Source organism: Mus musculus, chromosome 10, assembly GCF_000001635.26.
Source record: "Mus musculus strain C57BL/6J chromosome 10, GRCm38.p6 C57BL/6J".
NCBI classification, from domain to species: domain Eukaryota; kingdom Metazoa; phylum Chordata; class Mammalia; order Rodentia; family Muridae; genus Mus; species Mus musculus.
Window position 1 is genome coordinate 116,839,250 of NC_000076.6, and position 21,969 is coordinate 116,861,218.

The 21,969-nt window shown below is 45.3% G+C and overlaps 1 protein-coding gene across 1 annotated transcript in view; it reads right to left on the bottom strand.

The window, feature by feature from the left end:
• Positions 1-21,969, bottom strand: part of Myrfl (myelin regulatory factor-like) — a 120,335-nt gene that overhangs the window by 62,705 nt on the left and 35,661 nt on the right. Inside the window, exons 3-6 of the mRNA NM_001033333.3 lie at positions 10,118-10,185; positions 9,776-10,019; positions 9,027-9,118; positions 86-236 (exon numbers count right to left, since the gene is read on the bottom strand). Of these exons, the coding sequence (NP_001028505.1) occupies positions 86-236; positions 9,027-9,118; positions 9,776-10,019; positions 10,118-10,185 (555 nt within the window). The remainder of the gene's footprint in view (positions 1-85; positions 237-9,026; positions 9,119-9,775; positions 10,020-10,117; positions 10,186-21,969) is intronic.

The following is a 21,969-nucleotide window of genomic DNA, read 5'->3' on the forward strand; positions in this document are numbered from 1 at the left end:
GGATTCAGTCCTAAAATACAACACTCCCTCCACGTGTGACACGAAGTCCCCCGTCCATCCCAAGGCACTGCTAAAGACCACTTACAGTTTTTCGTAACGGCTGTTTAACAAGCTATGCCAAGGAACACTTTGGTATGGCTGCCACTTCAGAGCAGGAGAACACTGGTCCACAGGCATCCCGTTACGTCCCTCTCTGTCGTGGTCCTGCACTTCGATGCTCTGAGACCTAGTTGTCACTGGGAAAACAAACAGGTGAGTTAGATTACCCTTACCTTGTGGTCTTCTACGACTCACAGAGAGCTCCTGGTTGTGTGTGAAGCAGAATGACTAAGGGAGCTATGAGTGCTGGAGACAAGAGGTGCATTGCTGACCTGGATCCATACCCTCTAGTAAGGATATGCTGATGTCAGTGACCTCTAAGAAAGGTGACTGGACACCTGTGGCATCATAGCTTCTCAGTACTTCCTGCATATCTGGTCCTAATGAAGTCTCGGCCCAGCCCCAGGAGGGCAGCTACCCAGGTTCAGTCAAGATATAGCGTTAAGTACTTGCTTACATCCAGAGCGGCCATATGGCCTACTCTTGCGCAAGCGCGGAAGATCTCAGCACTTTGGGTAACAAAGTGACCAAGGTGCTTTCTCTTTCCCATGCGCTTTGAACCTATGAGATAGATTCTCAAGAGGACCAGGCAGCACTGGGAACGAGAAAGCCCATCTAGAGGATGACCACACTAAGCAGATGGGGATAGCAACGCTGACATCTTGTCCTGATGTCACTTATTTCTGGCCCCAATTCTAAACTTTTGTTTCATTCGAACCAACAGATCTGGTTGGTTGGTTTTATGTTTGTTTGTTTGTTTGTTTTAGGCAATTTGACAATTTTGGTTTTCAGTTTTACTAATTTCAGTCAACCTCCTAATTTGGTGACATCTTTGTGGCACCAAGAGTCTGTGGCTCCCGAAGATGTCAAAGACACACACTGGAGGAAAATGTAGACTCTTTAAACTGGCGCTAGCAAAGCTCAGTATCTGCGTGTAGAGGAACAAAACTAGGTCCTTATTTCTCACCCCATACAGAAATCAGCTCCAACGGATCAAAGACCTTACACTCTCCAGTTGCTAGAGGGAAAACACAGTCCTAGACGCGAACTTTCTGGATAGGACTCCAGCGGCTCAGAAAGGGTCAGCGCTCAACAGTGCAGCCCGTGGAGTGAAGAGGCTTCTGAGTAGCAAAGGAAGCAATCTGCGTGAGGAGAGAGCCTCACAGAATGGAAGAAAATCTGTGCTAGATATACATCTGACTGAGAGATCTTACCCAGGACACACACAGAACCCGCAAAACCAAACAAGAAACCAAACAGTTCAACTTAGATATTGATCTAAGAAACAGAATGGAGAATCTGCAAAAGAAGAAATACAAGTGGCCAATAAATACATTCTAAAAGGCATGTTTGATTCTAAGGGCTCTGCTTGGACTTATGTGTGTGTGTTATGTGTGCCTTTTGTGCACATGAGGTCAGAGAAGGGCATGAGATTCTCTGGAACTGGAGTTACAGGTGGTTGTGAGCCATATGTGAGTCCTGGTGCTCTATAAGAGCATCATGTGCTCTTAACTCCTAAGCCATCTCTCCAAATAAATATTTTATTTATTTGTTTGTTTGTTTGTTTGTTTGTTTGTTTATTGAGACAGGGTTTCTCTGTGTAGCCCTGGCTATCCTGAACTCACTCTGTAGACCAGGCTGGCCTCAAACCCCAGAAATCTGCCTGCCTTTGCCTCCCAAATGCTGGGATTAAAGGTGTGTGTATGTGTGTTTGTGTGTGTGTGTGTGTGTGTGTGTGTGTGTGTGTGTGTGTGTGTGTGTGTGTGTGTATGAGTGAGTGAGAGAGAGAGAGAGAGAGAGAGAGAGAGAGAGAAGCTTTGAGGGATGCTAGTAGAACACACGTGATACAAAAGTAGGAGACAGATACTGGGGGTAAAAAGGTCAAGGGGGTGGGGCAGAGGGGTGAATGAGAGATCTGAGAGCCAATCAAAACTAAGAATGTATAAAAAAGGCTGTAAAAGTCTGGCTCTTAGCTCATTTTCAAAGCTCTGAACAGGTGGCTGGAGAGATAGCTTGATGTCTATGAGAGTATCCTCCTCCAGAGAACCTAAGCTGGGTTCTTAGACCAGTCAGGCAGGTCTTGGCCATCTGTAATACAGTTCCAGGGCATCCTATGCTGTCTTATGGCCTGTGTGCACCTGCACTCAGGAGTACATACACACACAGAGATGCACACATGCACACACCTATACACAATTAAGAGTAAAATCTAAAAATTAAAAACAGTTTGAGCAGAGGTAACTTGTACAAATAGACACAGTCATGCATTAGTAACTGGAAATCTTATTGGGGGGGAGGTGGCTACTTCCCTATACTGTTGGCCAAGGGGACCCTGAGATGTCTGAAATGATGCTGGCAATAGCATCTGCTATTGGTTTCCTGCCAAAAGGAGCTGGTAAGACCTCTTGGTAAAGACACCCCATACTCTGGTCACAGGACACAGAGAAATCAGAACAACCAGAGCCAGGCTGGAAACTTCCTCGCTGCTGGCTAGCCCCCAACGTGCCACAAGAGACCATAATGACTGACTGGGGAGAATTGACATCAATGGTCTTGTTCAGTGAAGCCAGAAAGCAGTCCTACCAATCAGCCAGGCAAGACGCACCCCTCCCGCAGCAGGGGCAAGTCTGTTGTGGGCGTGGCCAACCACTTTCTGCTTGACTTTGAGGCCTGTTCCATGGGAGGGAATTAATTCCTGGTTTATAAACCTAGGCAAAATGTTTGTTGTAGGCCCTAATAGGAAGGCTACTACTGTTATTTTTGCTAGACAGACATGATATGTCCATCAAATTGTCTTCTACATCATCATGCTTATGTCCATTGGCTGGTGCTGTCAACTGTGGTGAAAGAGGTTTCTTTCTGTAGCAGTCAGTGGTAAGTGCAGAGATGCATACATAGACATGGTGACAAGAGTAAGTGACTGGGGCCTGCTCAGTCACAAATGGGATATCTGTGTCATCTCGTCTAAGACTCAGAGGACATTGCAGAAGAGGGGAGAGAAAGAACTTGAAGGCCAGGGGATGGAATAAAATATTGTAAAACCTTGCGTTCTGGGCATGGCATGGCCATTGCTCTCTTGAGCTCATAGCAACTGCAATTATCCGCACAAGATTGGGCTCATCGGCATCCTGCCATGGAAAGGGATGCGACTCACTAAAAGGTCTATGGTTGAGAGTGGTTGGTAGGAGAGGGTGGGCCATTTTCTTCAGTGGTCTAGCCGATTGGTATGACGCCCATGTCTTGTAAGCAACTCGAATGAAAATCATTGGGTCATCAAAAATAAGGACGTAAAAGCAAAAAGAGACTGGCTGGTAAGAAGAAGGGGATGGAGATGGGGGACGGAGATCTTGCCTGACATCAGGAATGAGAGACAGTAGTCTTTGGTAAGACCATGTATGGGCTGTTTGTAGTCACAGAGAAGCATGACATTAGCTATGGAATGTGCCACCACCTATAGCTTGGGGAAAACAAGAGAAAAGGTCTGCATTTTCTTTTACCTTTCCAATTTTCATTTCTTTATACTTCCATTAAAAAAAAAAAAAAAGAGTTGCTCCAAGTCACCCCACATCCCAGATATCACAGAAAATGCACTTTCTTGGCATTAAATGTCTCCTAACAAACGGATTAGTTTTGGTTGTTAGACTTCTCATCTGAGAACACAAACAGGGTGTGGCGGTTTGTATATGCTTGGCGTATTCAGGGAGTGGCACTGTTAGGAGGTGTGGCCTTGTTGGAGGAAGTGTGTCACAGTGGGGGTGGGCTTTGAGACCCTCCTCCTAGCTGCCTGGAAAATGGTCTTCTTCCTGGCTGCCTTCAAATCAAGCTCTTTCTTCAGCACCATGTCTGCCTGCGTGGACTGAACCTCTGAAACTGTAAGCCAGCTCCAGTGAGATGTTTGCCTTTATAAGAGCTGCTCGGGTCATGACGTCTCTTCACGGCAATGGGAACCCTAACTAGGACTCAAGGTGATTCTAGAACTCCTCATGCCTACCTCGTACCCCCAAATGCCACATATCATTAAAACCCCAAAGCAAAGCCCACCAGTGTTTCTCTATTCACCCAAGCCTATCCTGGACTTTATATTGCACCTCTACTCCTAAAGGAGAGACACCAGGAAAGTGGTACAGCCCTCCAAGCTTCAGTTTCCTCCTTTGCCAAGTGGAAACACCATTTGCTTCCTCCCTGAGAGCATCATCGGCTTCCTCAAACACCACTGGTTTCCTCCTCTGCTGCACACCGCCAAGTAGACAAAACACAGCCGTCAGGGAGGCCAAACGCAGCCTAAGATAGGGGTCCTAGGCCAAGTTTCTCCAGGTTAGAAATGGCACAGACTGGGACCGAGGCTGTGGTTCTCAAACTCCTGGGAACCCAGATGTTACTGGGAACCGCCAAGAGTTAAGAACTGGGGCGGGAGCAGGGGGTGGGGAAATGGACCATGAGCATTTAGACGTAATTGCCTGTGGCATTGTTAATGTCTGCTATTCCAGAGAGGCCTTGGGAAATACTGAGCTTGAAGTGACTGTATCTGCTGTGCTGACTGGAGACCAACTAACTTAGCCTTCTATTTGCTCACAGGTGGTAGCAGGGTCAGCGTACCCAGATGTAGCCAAAGGACGGCTCTGATCCTTCAGCTCTGCTCCCTCCAGCCCTTCCCCGGGAGAGAGTAAGCCAGAAGTTTGGCCCCAATGACACTGGAGTTATCATTGAAGATAAAGGCATTTTCTGTCCTTCTTCATCAAAATGGCAAAGGAATCCATCCTGGTGGGCAAGCTGGGGTGGTTTAGTCCCAGCTTCCCAGGGAGTTTCTAAGTGGCTAGTGAGGCCCTGGAGACCGCAGCACACTCTCAAGTTCCAGGCATGGGCCCAAGGTCGATTCTGGCATCCATTCTCCTTACTTCTAATAACCAGCCCTTGGTGCCTTTTGCACACAGAGAACCACCCTTGACTTGGCTTTTCACAGCTCCTTAAATCATCTCCAAGGCAAGAAACCACTTGCTCGAAAGTCTTTGAAGTTTATTTGACGTGAAACACACACATTTGGGTTATTTTTTTACTTCTTTATAAGTAGGTCTGCTGTATCACTATCCTCAGCTCAAGCAACAGGACCAGCCTTCTAGGACACACACACACACACACACACACACACACACACACACCTTCCAATATACCACCACTGTCCTGCAGTCTGACAGCATAGAGAAATGTATAGAGATGGGATGAGAGAGATGAGGTTGTTGCCCAATGGTGAGAGAGCTTATAGGGAATGAGCAAGATGCAGGGCTCCACCCCCAGTGCCAGCATCAGAAGGAAGGAAGTGAGGCAGGTAAGAGGGAGAGGCAGAAGGGGAGGCGGGAGCAGGAGAGATATACTATAATATAGTAACATAGGTGTTGGCATCTTTTACCTGCCGTTACATCCATGAGATTTTTTGATTTTTGCTACATTATCATTTCCCACTATTGCTGCAAATGGCCTTCCTCTCTTTGTTTTCGTTACCTTGTCAAGCTCGGTTATATAACCTGCCATTGACAACCGTCTGAGTTACGAGGAACGCAATGACGGACATTCCGAGCCTCGTGTCTCTCGGTGGGCATGTGTTTACTTTTCTAGGTCTAGTCCTAGCTGTTGCATCACAGGCTGATAGGATGCGTCCGAGGATGTGCCACCAAATGCTTCGGAGTGGTTGTGAGATGGGGGTTCTAATTCTCCTTAACAAGTGACGGCACTGGGGCTCAAAGGCCTTGAATAATCCGCTTGGCATCACAGTGGTTAAGAGGAAACCCCGGATGCAAACTTCCCTCTTCCCTTCATGGACTCTAAGGATTCCTAGAGAAAATGGAACACACTAAGGGCAGATTACCCAATTCTACTGGAGAAAGTCCTCGACTTGTGTCTGAATGCCTTTTGAAATAACCTGTACACCTTACTTTAAAACACTCTCAGAGGTGAGTGAAGCCAAAATTGTGATTCTTGCCTGACCACGGGAAGTCATACTGAGAGAGTCCCCAGCTGCTAAAGAGATGAATCGGGCATATCTCCACCCTATATGGCATGTTCAGTTATTGCATCTCTCGCTGTGATCCTGTCTTTAGGGCTGAAAACCCCTTTCATATCTGATGTTCAAAATACAGAGGAGTCAAGGCTGCAGACCTAGGTTAGTGGCTTAAGAGCAAAGGATCTATCTGATCTTACTTTCCAGCACCCACAAGGTAGCTTAAAATCACCTGTAACTCCAGGTCCAGGATATCCAACATCCTCTTGTGACTTCCAAAGGCATCAGAGACACACATGGCGTGCATACATACATGCAGGCAAAATATTTCATACATGTAAAATTGTGTGTGTGTGTGTGTGTGTGTGTGTGTGTGTGTGTGTGTGTGTGTATGTGTGTGTGTGTGTGTGTGTGTGTGTATGTGTGTGTGTGTGTGTGTGTGTGTGTGTGTGTGTGTGTGTGTGTGTGAAAGGATATCAGGGAAGACACCAAGCCCCTCTTACTCAGGCAAGGGGTCAGGAGCCAGAGAACAGGCGTCTACAACATTATCTCCCTCTCCTGACTCCATGGAACAGTCTAGACCTGTTCACACTACACAGCAGTTCTACATCTCAAACTCCACAAAGGGTGCCTTGGAAGCCTTGCCTAGTGTGTGCTGCTAGGGGGAGGTGATCAGCTGTGATGACAGGTCCCCACTGTAGACCTGTTGAGATTCAGTATCACCATGAAAACATACCACTGGTGGTGTCTATAAGAACATTTCTGGAAATGCTCAACTGACCAGGGAAGAGCATTCATCATATATGTGCATTACAGGATCCTATATGTGCATAATAGGATTCTATATGTGCATGGCAGGATCCTATATTTGCATGGCAGGATCCTATATGTGCATGGCAGGATCCTATGGACTGTGATGCATGACTGAACGAACAGGAAAGATGTGGGGAGCAGGGTTGCATTCCAGCATTCACTTGGCTCTGCTTTCTGACCATGGATGCAACTTGACCGGAAGCCTTGGACTGGTCCCGCCATGTCTTCCCCATAGCGACAGGGCACAGCCGCAAACTGTGAGCCAAAATGAATTGCTTTGGCTTCGTCAGGCACTTGGAAACAATGTGAGAATAGAACTATTACAGCAAAGCCTTATGGGTTGATTTAGAATATCATCACTCATTAAAGATATGTATATGTACATACATGCACACACTCATACATATATACATACACATACATACATACATACACACACATATACATATAATCTGACTCCTGATAATAAGACTAGCACAGGCTTTTCCTTCCAATGTCAAGTGTTGTAAGGGCCCTTGGTCTCTGCATCACCAAATCAAACTGCAGATCTCCACCAGAAAATGTATACCAAACTTACCAACGCTATGTATCTGAACTAGCTAAGTCTTTAATGTTTTTTGTTTGAGGGCTGTTTGGCCCTGAAAATTGCTTCTTTTTCATTGCTTTCTCAAACAGTTATCTGGAACTGATTCCCTTTAGCAAGCTTTTCAATGTCCTTTAAAGGGGACTTAAACAAGGGACCCAGGAGCTGCTACCTGCTGGGGACAGTTCTGTTCTTCCTCTGAGCTTCCTTTGAAGATGGTGAGAAATCAATGCCTATTCTAAGAGAACAGCAGAAAACCATCCCGGAATGAAGTTTAACTCTGGAATGGCCAAGACTAATTGAGAAGCACTATGGCCCTTTGAGGAACCTCTTGGAAGATCTGAATGGCTCGGTGTGGTGTGCGTCATCAAAATAGCTGGGGCATCCTCAAAATAGTGAGCAAAGAGTTCCCTCAGCTCCCTGGAAATGTGATCCGTGTTTCTATTCTAGCTGTGCATCAAACCCTGAAGAAACTAGGGTAACCTTGCATGGAAAGGCAGACAGAGGTTCTCCATCCAAAAGCAGGGATTTAGTAAGCACCCGGCGCTTCAGTGGTCGGGGAGAAAAGGCTAACTACAGGAGGTCATAGATCAGTGAGACAGGGAAGGAAGTAGTAAGAGGGTCAAGACTCAACTTGAATAGAACTGATGTCCATGCTATCCTAACATGACCGCTCTCAGAGATGACCACATTTGGGACTTGGCTAAGAGGGTGATGTCATTGTCTTTACACAACCACAAACAACAAAGCCACGTACAGACTCGTCAATGCCTGAAACCAGTGGTCTCTGAAAGAGTCCTCTCCTACCACAGGGTTAGTTAAGGCAAAGCGACCTCAGCTGATAAGAAGCAGCAGCCCCTCCTCTCAGAACATGCATCGTGAGAGCTTGGGAACAGGAACAGGAGGAACCCCTGGGTTTCTCACAAAACCGACTCCCAGAACGTGGGATTTATACACTGAATTTGGGGCACGATTCACACTGCACACATTTGAATGTTTCTAGTAGCATGCAGGATTGGCCTAGAGTATTATCCCTTCTCCTAAAAATTCCAGCAGTTCACCTTCAGATTCCAAAGGACCAAGCAAGCTTTTGCCAACACCATCCCTTTGAGCTCAAAACAAATGCACTACATGTTATATAAGATAATGCACATGTAGATACATACACCCGACCTATACTTGAACACAAGAAAGTTACAGAAGGTGACAAGAAAACAGGCAGCCAATTGGCTCTTGGAAGCTCTGTTTATACCATTTCCCTGGGTTGGAGCCAGTCTGTCTGAGACATGTTTCTCCTAAAAGAGGAAGCATTTTACCTGAATGGGAGAGACAGAGCAGCAGGTGCCCCGGGGGCACCTGTGTGACTGAGCTGCAGGAAAGATACATCAATGGGACTGGAATACAGTCCCAAAGCCTATTGTTTGTCTTCTATGAGAGGGAACACAGCTGTGTGGAGCTGCTGAGAGTCAGGTCAAAAGCCTTCACCCGACAGCCAAGGCTTTCATGCCTTGACTTTGTCACAAACCCACACTCGCTCACTTGGTCTGAAGTAGTGGGCCCATGAACTACAGTCCCACGAGTCCTCTTGTATCTGCGAGTGCTTTCTCTTCTTTGTCGGGGGTAACGAGGATCTAAAAGTTGAGAAACAGAAAGGTTAGTTAGCCACTTGGCTCGTTGCACGAGAGCAAACTTGAGTTCCCCAGACCTTTGCTCTCTGATTTCCCAAGTCTAATTCCAGTTCTCTAAGGTCTCTCGGGCGCTACTGTTCTAAAATGTAGTCTTTCTATAGACAACCAATGGAAGATCCACCTGCCTGAAAGGTATAGTGTCAAAGCAGAGGAGACACGGACTGAACATGCAGGTGTACGTTTTACATCTATGAGTTCTCTTCGCACAGAACCTGATCACTTTCACAGATGGCCCTGGCTTTGCAGAGAAGGAAGAATAGAGGTCAGAAAGAGGAAAGAAGAAAAAGAAACCTTGATTGACAGTTATCTAAGACCCAACTCAAACTGCCCTGCGGTCCTCTGCTGGAAGCAGCCTAAGCAAGCGGTGCTTCATCCCGCCACCTGGGGTTGTTATACATATTCCTGACATGTTAACTTTTTGTTAGGTGAGGACCGTGAATGGAGATTTTTAGTGAAGACTGTCTAAATCAGGAACAGAGGTCCTCATGGTCCCTTTGTACGCCTCCACACTGCCACCTGCTGGACAGGCTGCCGTGGTCCCTTCTGGCACTCCAGCTGTGGATGCTGAAGTGATTCCAAACTAAATATCTTATGCTTTACCCAGGAACGTGGCACAAAGGCTGCTGGTGGAAAGAGCAACTCGTCCCCAACCGGGAGGGCCCCGTTTGGTGCCGGCAGGTGGCGGGGTGACTGGATTCCGGGTAGCCGTTCTGAAAACTGCTGTGGGTTTGGCCAGCCATGCTCTGGGATGGATGCTCAGGCAGGGGCCCGGGTGCTGTGGTGGAGTGGAGAAAAGCAGCTGGGATCCTCCCTGCCGGAGGTCTCGGGGTCCTGCAGCATGCGCCTGCAGGGGAAGACAGGAGAGACAGGTACCTCTCATTCTCACTGCCGAGACCTGAGTCAACCATACATGCAAGGTGCTATGTGGATGGACTCACTCACCTTTGACCTGTGGAGGAGAGCGTGGGTCGGATGCAGAGTAAGGTGGGGTGTCAGGGAGCTGCCGTTGCCTGGGGATCAGAAATATTGCTTTTCTTTTTGTTCTGTTTTAGTTTCATCTCCTGTTTTAGTCACTGACAGGAGGCAACCCCCCGTGGGCAGCACTCAGGGAGGAAAGCTAAACTCAGACTGTGCCATGTGATGGGGTTGGGCTTCAAGTACCAGTTTTCTCTTCTCCTCTCTAGACCCCTGACCCCACACCACACACACACACACACACACACACACACACACACACACACAGAAATCATTGCCACACCCTCTCCAGAGAGGATTTGTGAGACTTATGGAAATGTCCACAAAGCCTGAGCTGCAACGCTCCAAACTTATGTACACTGGAGAGGTAAATGTTGTCACTGAAGCAAGCAACGGTCTTCCATTCATGTAGGTGTGGGCGTGTCCCAAGAGCTCTTGGAAGTGACTCAAGGGTTCCAGAAAAGGAACATCATAAAAGTTTGTTTTCATCTGTCACCATTTGGGGGCTTGGAGGAGTTAAGGAGGGGGAGGGGTGATGGAGAGGCAGTGGGGTTAGGATATAATGACACATCTGTATGAAAATGTCATTATGATGTCCACCACTTTGTATGCTAAGTTTAAAAGGTAAATTTTTAAACAGAGATTTTTTTAATTAAGTTTTATCTTCAAACTGGCTCTTTAAAGTTTATTTGCTCTCTATTAACCAGAAAGAGAGAATATATATCAATCTTTATCAGTATAAAGAAATACAGAGGTATGAACGCTAAAAGTTTTAGAGTACCCTAGGCTAGACCAGCACAAACTGAATTTCAGCAATACAGTGGAAGCAGAGATTGGATGGCAGGCTGAGTTAACAGAGACTGCCTGGATCTGGCACAGAGGGCATCCAGACTTGACAGGGAGACCGTCCATCAAACAAAACTCAGGACACTAAAGTCGCCTCAAGCTTCAAGCTTAGAAGACGGGTAGAGTTGGAAACAGGATAGGATGTAGGTAGAAGGAACATCTAGGCCCTTGGGTAAGCCCCCTGTCTTAGTTAGGGTTTCTTTTCCTGGACAAACATCATGACCAAGAAGCAAGTTGGAGAGGAAAGGATTTATTCACCTTACACTTCCACACTGCTGTTCATCACCAAAGGAAGTCAGGACTGGAACTCAAGCAGGGCAGGAAGCAGGAGCTGATGCAGAGGCCACTTACTGGCTTGCTTCCCCTGGCTTGCTCAGCTTGCCTTCCTATAGAACCCAGGACTACCAGCCCAGGGATGGCGCCACCCACAATGGGCCCTCCCCCCTTGGTCACCAACCAAGAAAATGCCCCACAGCTGGATCTCATGGAGGCACTTCCCCAACTGAAGCTCCTTTTTCTGTGATAACTCCAGCTTGTGTCAAGTTGACACATGAAATCAGCCAGTACACCCCCATTGGTCACTCCAAAGCTGAGAAGGTTTGTTTTCTGAGGAAATGAAGCCAGGAAGACTGTAGTACAGATGACCAGTCACAACTCAGCCTGCCAGCATGAACACGGAAGGATGCATCACAAATCTAAATACTGACACTGGGGACAGACCTCTGTGGGAGAGAGCTTGCTTAGCATGTGTTAGGGACTGAGTTCAATCCTCAGCACTGCAGAAGAAAGAGAAATCTCAGTGCTGAACTGTCGGGCCCTTCCTCAACTCCACTCTGCATACATCTAAGCAGATTTTAACACAAGTGAGAAACGGGAGTATTATTCCCAAGGAACAGTGAATGAGCTGTGGGTAAGGAGGGGGCATGTCCTTTTAATGATATATGATGAAGAAATTGTGTGTGTGTGTGTGAGTGTGTATGTGTGTGTGAGTGTGTGTGTGAGTGTGTGTGTGAGTGTGTGTGTGTGTGTAGACACATACATACTTGTGTAGGCCATAAGAAGGTGTCAGATTCTTTGGAGCTGGAGTTACAGGTAGATACAGGCTGCCACATGTAGATGTTAATCGAACTTGTGTCCTCAAATTGTCACTGAGCCATCTCTCCTCCCTCCCCTCCCCTCCCCATCTTAGTAATCTTAACTGGAAATAAATAGCCAGTCTCAGTCACTCTTCAGTGACGTGCATCCTTTGAACATGATGATCTACACACAGAACTGACACAGATCAACGAAACAGCAGACACCACCAGGAAGCCAGGGACGCTAAAGCCAGAGCGGCCAACTGTATAAGGAATGTGGAGGAATTCCCAACAGCTCTCCTGCCTATGAAATGCACGGTCGGCTCCTGCCAGACCTGATCTTCCAGCCAGTGGAGACCTTAAGTTGTGGGAGGGCATAACTCCCCAAAGACACTGGAAAATGAACAAAATCAACAGGACTCTGGAGAGATGGCTAGACTTGGAGGTAGGAAGTGGCAGGCAGTGATGGTCTGTTTACAGCTCCTAGCTAGCCAGGGTTGAAACTCCAAAACAAATGCACAGTCCTTCAGGCCTGAGGACTCAGAAAAGACTTTGGAACAAACAAGGATGCTGAAACTTAATGGGGTATCTTGGAAAACAGAGGGGCACCCCATCGTCTGTGTCTAACTGCCTGCATCTCTTGCTGAGTCTCTGTGCTGTTGCCTCATGTGGGGAACTGCAAAGTGAAGCAGTTCTCAAGAGTCTACAGTTGGCGCCTGTCAAAACAAAAGTTGTCCACTGTTCAGAGAAATGTAGATGAACCCCTGCGCCCAGCAACTGCAGCATATGTTGGTGATGTCAGAGGATTTGAAGTGTTGCTTGTCTTCACCAGAGTTTGCTCCCCAGCCCCAAATTCAGCACAGCCACGCCCTTTTCCTTATTATCAGCCCAAGCTCGGTACATTTCATGGATTTAGAGAAATGTTACCGTTCCTTTTCAGAGAACTTAAAGGAGGAATTTATCAGTGCTACCTTCAAAACTAGACAAACTGCCAAAAACAGGAGCAGGCAATATACGTCTTATTTTTTTTTTTCAGTTAGTTGTTTGCAATTGTTTACTCTGCACCTTAATTCCCCTCCTGATCAGTGTCAAGGACCTAGTACCCCAGGTCCCATGGGACCTTCGCGATCTGAATTTGTCTCTTACATCAAAGGGATTTCCATAAACCAGACAGACACCAGAGAGCGATGGACAGATGGGTCACTCTTTGAGTGGCTAACATTGTCTCTAGCTTCTGGAATAGATGGTTATTTTTAAAAATTCAAGAGATTCTTAGCAGCTGACCAAAAAAAAAAGTGCTAATTTGCCTTCTCATTTCCTTGCCTTTGGACACACAACCTGCTTTTGTTCTTTGGAAGATTCTGGAGGTTGGGGGCTATACTGGCTGGTTTTGTGTGTCAATTGGACACAGGCTGGAGTTATCACAGAAAAAGGAGCTTCAGTTGAGGAAATGCCTCCATGAGATCCAGCTGTAAGGCATTTTCTCTGTTAGTGATCAAGGGGGAAGGGCCCATTGCGTATGGTGCCATCCCTGGGCTGGTGGTCTTGGTTTCTATAAGAAAGCAAGCTGAGCAAGCCAGGGGAAGCAAGCCAGTAAGTAACATCCCTCCATGGCCTCTGCCATCAGCTCCTGCTCCCTGACCTGCTTGAGTTCCAGCCCTGACTTCCTTTGGTGATGAACAACAATGTGGAAGTGTAAGCTGAATAAGCCCTTTCCTCCCGAACTTGCTTCTTGGTCATGATGTTTGTGCAGGAATAGAAACCCTGACTAAGACAGGAGCTGTGCGAAGCAAGAAACCAGAGGCTTTACCTCCCTCCCAGTGGCTGAGGTCAGATGTACCTTTATGCCCTGTGCCCAAGGCAGCCAGTGCTGCTTTCAGATGGCAATGCTGATGGAGTCCTAGACTTACTGACGGCATGCTATGCTACTGACTTCACGAGACACCAGGCAGGACCCACACACATCAAAGCACGACTGTCATGTGACTATCCTGGTAAGACCAGCTACAATTCAGCAGCCAGGTCCCCAGTTTCCTCCTGATACTCCCCTGTGTTCACACTCACTTATGCCAGCTATACCCCTTTGGAATGCCACAGTGAGCTCAGCTCAGCACAGTACCCCCCCCCCCCCCCAGAGCTGGAGCCCCATAGATATGAAAGATTAAAACAAAGCATGAACACACTTCCTGTGTAAGTTCATCTACGAGCGCTGTCATGGCTACCACGTCTGAAATGGCAGCCTTCCCCAGTCCTACTTATCATATCTTCCTATAGTGTGTCTTCATCTCATTAAGGGGCTCCAGACTACCCGCCATTGTCTCTCTGTTCCCACTGGAGTGATGGTAACAGCGGTGGCGTTGCCAAGACTGGGGAAAGCAAATGCTTGAGCATCCAAGAGCCAGCAACAAGGAAACGCATTGTCCCAGGAGAATCGCAAATCCACACTGAAGCCTACTATTAACTTCAAATGCATCACCAATCCTGGAGGGGAGAAAAGCTGGGTGCCCTGCCTGGACAGACTGCTCTTTGCCCTTGGTAAACTCTCAACAAGGAATCCATGTGTTTCATTCCTGGTTGTAGCTCATCCCCAACTACAAGATAGCTGTTATGAACGATGTTCCCTGTAACTTTAATGTGCATGATTTACCTCCCCGATGTGGATGTTCATGTTAAAGACACATCTTAATAGTAAGTGTGCCCCACTCCATAGTACCCCAGAGATAAATGCTTGCCCAAGTACAGTTTGAGTTTGTAACTGTTACCCTGAAATTGAGATTTTTTTTCTTTTTCTTTTTCTTTTTTTTTTTTTGCGATAGCTCTGAAGACTTATCAGTGGCTAAGGTATCCAAAGAAAGCCATTTCACAACAGGACAGGAAGAAACAGGACAGGGAAGATGTCACAACCCCCCTGAAGCCCACTTGCAAGCCGCAAGGCTCTGACTCTCTTGCTACCCCTGCTGCTTTAGAGACAGAGACCCCATTTGTTGAATCTTGTCTGAGCCTGTCACCAGGCTAAATCTTACATCTGTTGACTCACCTGATGTCTGTCATCCCAGATACAGAAGCGCTATGACTGTCCTTGCTCCCTACTGAAGCCAGGACTGACGATATTACACAGTACGCCCGGGGTTGATACCTGATGAGTGGTCAGAGCGGAGGGTCATACTACATGAGAGCTCTCCTTCCATGCTCTCAATGCAGATCAAGCTAATCCTACTCATTATTATAGGCAACTTCATTTGTTTTTACAAATGCCCTTAGGGTGAGGAAGAGTGGAGCACTGTCTTAGCCTAGGTTTTCTCTCTAGGCTTCCTCAGACTTCATGAGTTTGAACCCCGGAATTAAATGAGTCAATGTATTCACAGAGCTGTTAACGAGCTCTTCCCACAGAACTACACATAGCACCTCACCCCCTTCCACAACTTCAAGGGTTCAGCATCGCGTTCTAGGGGGCCACAGAAATGTAACATACTCCCGACTCTTTATTCATCTGAGTCTCAACTAAAACCTAGAACCCTAGCTGCTTAAGCTGAACCTCTAGACACAAATAAAATAAAACCAGGTGCCATCTCCTTGGTGACCTATGTGTCCCCACCCCATGACATCTCCTCTACTATGAAGTTCCCACACACCCTCATATAACCAAAGCTATATATATTAGGGATACAGAATAACATTTGACCTATTGTTGATGGTGCCTCCATATTATAATATTACCTAAGAATTTTATATCCATCTGTGATGCTGTTTGTTTGTTTGTTTGTTTGTTTGTTTGTTTTTAGGCAGGGACTGACTAGGTATGCCTGGCTGGCCTGGAACTCACTATGTTACAGAGGCAAACCTTGAAGTCACATAGATCCACCTGCCTCTGCCTTCTGAGTGCTGTGTGCATCATGTGTGTGCCTGGTGCCCAAAGAGATAAAGAGAGAACATCTGGGTTGTACAGCCATACAAATAGTTGTGAGCCATCAGGTGGACAATGGGATTCAAACGTGGTTCCTCTGCAAGGGTAAAGAGTATTCCTAACTCCTGAGGCAATTCTCCAGGCATTGACAGTGGCCTTTCTTAATAGCCATTAATTAATGAGCAAGTTAGTAAAAGAGGAAATAACTCAGGACTGTGGTAAGCACAGATCTGAAATTCATCTCTGCCCAAGCCAATCAATCAATCAATCAATCAATCAATCAATCAATCAATACCATATATCTCAGAACTATTGGGTTAAATACCACCACCAACCTGCATAAAGAAGACTGGGATTCTAAAATATTCAAAACTTAAAGTGTAATACTTTTGTATCGTAGAGTAAAATAAGTTTGTATTGACATCATGGCTGAGCCTGCTTCTCCTTGCTCCTGCTTAGACATAACTGCCTCACATACCCGCCTGCATACAAGCAGGTTTTATCAAGTGGCAACAGGCTCTCAGATCACGGGAGTCTGGCAACCTTTGTAAAGCCATGGCTTGGATCTCTTTTGAGTTGTACTTTTCAATAGATCATTGTAGATACTTTTGATGTTATTTCCTGGGTTTCGTGTTTTTCCAAAGCATTCCTCAAAATAGCAATCAGTCTCAAAGCCCACTTGTGGGAGCAAGGATGCATGTGGTACCACTAGGCAAGGCTCAATCCCAGTTTTGCATTAGAGCATCTCTGAGTGACTCTAGACCTCAGCCTCCCCCTCCATGAGCCATAGAAATAAGTGCATGGCATCACCCATGTAATTAAGTGTAGAACACTACTGCCTGGTGCTAATAGATACTCAACAATATCCACTTCTCATCTCCCTCACTTATAGCCTGCCCCTTCAACCCGCTGCCAAAGATACAGAGTGGATTCTCTTGGGAAAACCAAGCCTGAACCTTAATAGCAAAGGCTAAGGTTGTGGGTAGATATCTATGCATCTACAGGAAGGACCATGATTATCGTGGACACGTCACAATGGCTTGAGGGTCCTAGGACACAACCGGACTTTCCACATAAGAAGGTGGTCCTTTGAGTTAGGTTTCTGTTTATATCCTTCATCCTCGAACAGTTGTTGTGTTCCCACTTAAATGCGGAAGCTCAAGTGTTCATCTCATAGGAAGAGGCTATGGAAGAGGAGCGACTAGACCCTAAGAAGAGAGCTAGGGAGTAGAGCTGGGATGGTTAAGGATGCAGTGGTCCAGCAGAGTGAGACAAAGAACTCAATGTTCTATGACACACTAGCGTAACCACGCTTGGTGATAAATAACTACAGATTTCAAAATAATAGGATTTTAAAGGTTGCCACCATAAGTAATAGTGAATATTTGAGCTGATGGGTATAATAATTACCTCGACTTGATTTGATCATTGTGCATCTTGTACTTTGAGTGTACTGTCACGGACCCCAAAAATACATACAATTATGATTCCATTTAAAACATACATTTTTAGGGCTGGAGAGATGGCTGCTCTTCCAGAGGTCCTGAGTTCAATTCCCAGTAACCACATGGTGGCTCACAACCATCTGTAATGGGATCTGATGCCCTCTTACAGTATGTGTCTGAAGACAGCAACAGTGTACTCATATAAATAATAAAATACTCATATAATAATAAAAATAAACCGTTTCTCCCCGAGTTGCTAACAAAACAAAACAAAACATACATTTAAAAAATGTTCTAGTACTACTCAGCTATTAAAAAGAATGAATTTATGAAATTCCTAGCCAAATGGATGGACCTGGAGGGCATCATCCTGAGTGAGGTAACACATTCACAAAGGAACTCACACAATATGTACTCACTGATAAGTGGATATTAGCCCCAAACCTAGGATACCCAAGATATAAGATACAATGTGCTAAACACATGAAACTCAAGAAGAATGAAGACTGAATTGTGGATACTATGCCCCTCTTTAGAACTGGGAACAAAACACCCATGGAAGGAGTTACAGAGACAAAGTTTGGAGCTGAGATGAAAGGATGGACCATGTAGAGACTGCCATATCCAGGGATCCACCCCATAATCAGCATCCAAATGCTGACACCATTGCATACACTAGCAAGATTTTATCGAAAGGACCCAGATGTAGCTGTCTCTTGTGAGACTATGCCGGGGCCTAGCAAACACAGAAGTGGATGCTCACAGTCAGCTAATGGATGGATCACAGGGCTCCCAATGGAGGAGCTAGAGAAAGCACCCAAGGAGCTAAAGGGATCTGCAACCCTATAGGTGGAACAACATTATGAACTAACCAGTACCCCGGAGCTCTTGACTCTAGCTGCATATGTATCAAAAGATGGCCTAGTCGGCCATCACTGGAAAGAGAGGCACATTGGACACGCAAACTTTATATGCACCAGTACAGGGGAACGCCAGGGCCAAAAAGGGGGAGTGGGTGGGTAGGGGAGTGGGGGTGGGTGGGTATGGGGGACTTTTGGTATAGCATTGGAAATGTAAATGAGCTAAATACCTAATAAAAAATGGAAAAAAATGTTCTAACCAGATTTATCAGGGAAAATTAGAAAAGAAAGCATTAATATGGAAAACAAAAGCTCTCACTAGACCCTTCAGAAAATAAGAGGATAACGGTCAGATGCAATGGACCAACAACTCCTTAGGGGAGCTAGTGGAAAAGGTGCCAACACACACACACACACAAACACAGGCTCCTGGACATTTGCTAATACTGTTTGTATTGATGTTTTTGTACTGTGTTGCCCAGGCTGTCTTTAAGCTTGGGAAGCTCCTGTCTCAACTTTGCACAAAGTCAGGACTACAGGTGCATGTCACTGTGCCAGGTTAGAAGTGATGCTGATAGTCCTGAGTCTACCCACGCACTCCCACTCAGATAATTAAAGAAGAGGGAGAATTTCCTAATTGCTTAGAAGAGGCTATAATTACTCCAATTGCAAATTGGAGTAATTGCCATACAATACGGTGTAAGAAAGGAAAATGGGCATTCAAGTTTTCATGAACATAGGTGTAAATCCTCAACAGACCAGGTGGTGATGAACACCTTTAGTCCCAACACTCAGAAGTCAGAAACAGGCAGATCTCTATGAGTTCAAGGCCAGCCAGACCTACATGGCGAGTTACAGGCTGACCGAAAATGTTCACAAGTTACAGCTAGAAAGATTCTTAGCCCCGTGATACTTTTTAGGTTTTCTAAACCAAAAGAAAGAAACCCTAAATTTTAAAGAATAGACATAATATTTAAAGGATTATTTTTGTTGTTGTTGTTTTTTTTTTTTTTTTCAAGACAGTTTCTCTATATAGCCTTGGCTGTCCTGGCACTCACTCTGTAGACAGGCTGGCCTCGAACTAAGAAATCTGCCTGTCTCTGCCTCCCAAGTGCTGGGATTAAAGGCATGCACCACCATTGCTTGGCTGTTTAAAGGATTATTTATTACACACACAGACAAAAAAAAAGAATAAATGGGAAAGGAACACACAAAATTATGCCTAGTATCATTATCCATTAGAAAAAAAAGATAACTAAAACAATGAACAACTACAAACTTGTTAGGATAGCTTCATTTTGTTAGAATGGCTACATTTTGTTTGTCAGGATGCTACATTTTGTTAGGATGGCTACATTTTGTTTGTCAGGATGCTACATTTTGTTAAGAGGATGGTAACATTTTGTTAGACTGCTACATTTTGTTTGTTAGGCTGCTACATTTTGTTAGGATGGCTACATTTTGTTAGGATGGCTAGGTTTTGTAGGTCAGGATGCTACATTTTGTTAGGATGGCTACATTTTGTTAGGATGGCTAGGTTTTATATGTCAGGATGCTACATTTTATTAGGATGCTGCTTTTTTTTTAAATTAATGAATCTGAAAATGAAGAGAAGCAACTGGATAACTAATAGATTATAATGGAAATATAAAAGAGTATGATAACAAGAGAATACTTGGCAATTTTTATAGTTGCATTTGCATTTACAACAATATGACAACGCTGTCTTTATGCTACATATTTACTCTAAAGAAATTTAAACTCCTGGTCACACAAAAACCCAACAGGGCTGGATAGAGATTGTTCAGTGGGTAAGAAGATTTTCCCACAAATACAAGGACTGAGTTTGGATCTCCAGAACCAATTCAGAAAGCAAGGTACGGCCTCAAGCATGCGCCTGTAACCCTCGCACCATGTGGGGTCAGAGGTGGAAGGGTGGTACTTGGTAGAAGCCAGACTAGCTCTAGACTCAGAGAGAGGCCATGTCTCAAAAGAATAAGGCAGAGAGTGGCAGAGCAGGATACTGCATCCTCCGCTGGTCTATGTGTGTACACGCAGGCACACAAAAATAACCAAAAATCTGTGTCTGAAAATGTATGTAAGATAGTATTCATAACTGCTAAAAAGTGTAACTAATCCAAATGTCTTCAAGTTTGGGAGTAGCTAGACCATGGTGTAAGCATTTAGAGTCTTTCTCAGAAATAAAAGAAATGAAGGATCAAAGGGATTCTAATTAGAAAACAACAGATTCAGAAAGTAGCATATAGCTTCATTTATTTGACATTCTGGGGGAAAAAACAGAATTATAGAGACAGAGAAGAGAAATCAGTGGTTACCAGAGTATAGTAGTACTCTATGAGATTATCAAAATTTAGAGGCCTTTCCAAATAGTTTTATTGAGACCTGAAGAATGGCTCCGTGGCAAAGAGCACTTACTGCTTCTCCACAAGACCAGAGTTCAGTTCTTATCACCCACCTGGTATGGTTCATAACCCACCCCAGGGAACCAATGCTTTCTTCTAGCCTCTGAAGGCACCTGAGCACACATGGCATATAGTCACACAAGTGCATGCGTGCGCGCGCACACACCCACACACACACACACACACACACATATACAAGTACATACATTTATAAGTTTTTTGAAGTGCATTGAGTTTGCTATATGTGGGTTAAAAATAAAAGAAATCTGGAGTAGATACATCATTGTCAGAAAAAACAAACAACATGGGCATAAAAATTCATGAAAATTCATAAACATTCTTCCAGACTGATCAAGGCAAAGAAAGATATCACTGACTCCAAGAACAATAGGTGAAGCACAATACAGAGCCTACAGACATTAGAATATAACATGGAGGGGCTGGGGAGGTGACTCAGCAGTTAATAACACCCGGTTGTTCTTGCAGAAGACCTGGATTTGGTTCCCAGTATCCACATGGTGGCTCATAGCCATCTATAACTCCACTTAGAAGGGATCTGACATCCTCTTCTGAGTTCCACAGGTACGAGGCATGCACATGGTGCACATACATATACTGTTGTGTTTTATAAAAAGATAAAGAGAGAAGGACTATGTTTTGGTGGGTGTATAGTCAGGTGTGGGGAAGGGGATGCCTCCACAGGCCCATGCTGAGACATTCCTTCACCCAGAGGGACCAGTCACATGACAGTATAGTATAGAATAGAGTTTATTCAGGGCAAGGGGAGGGAAGTTGAGAAGGTAGTAGACAGAAAAAGGTGTGTGTTGGGGGAGAGAGATAGAGGAAGAAGAAGAAGAAGAAGAAGAAGAAGAAGAAGAAGAAGAAGAAGAAGAAGAAGAAGAAGAAGAAGAATAGGAGGAGGAGGAGGAGGACAGAGCAAGAAGGCAAGAGCAAGAGAAAGCAGAGGGGGGCCAGCAACCCTTTTTATAGTGATTCAGGTATACATGGCTGATGCCAGGTAACTGTGGGGCAGAGCTTAGACAAAATGCTAACATACACAGACAAATACTCACGAACATAAAAATGATTAAAACATATAATAGGGAAATGTAAGCAACTTATGTCATTGAGCTTAACAGCCTAGGTAAAATTAAGAAATTAATTGAGAACCACATACAGCCTAAGGTAGTACCTACCCATCAGTAACCTGAATATCTCCAAGGTCTAGTAGTAGAGAAACTGGACTTGCTGCAAAGGGAGGGATT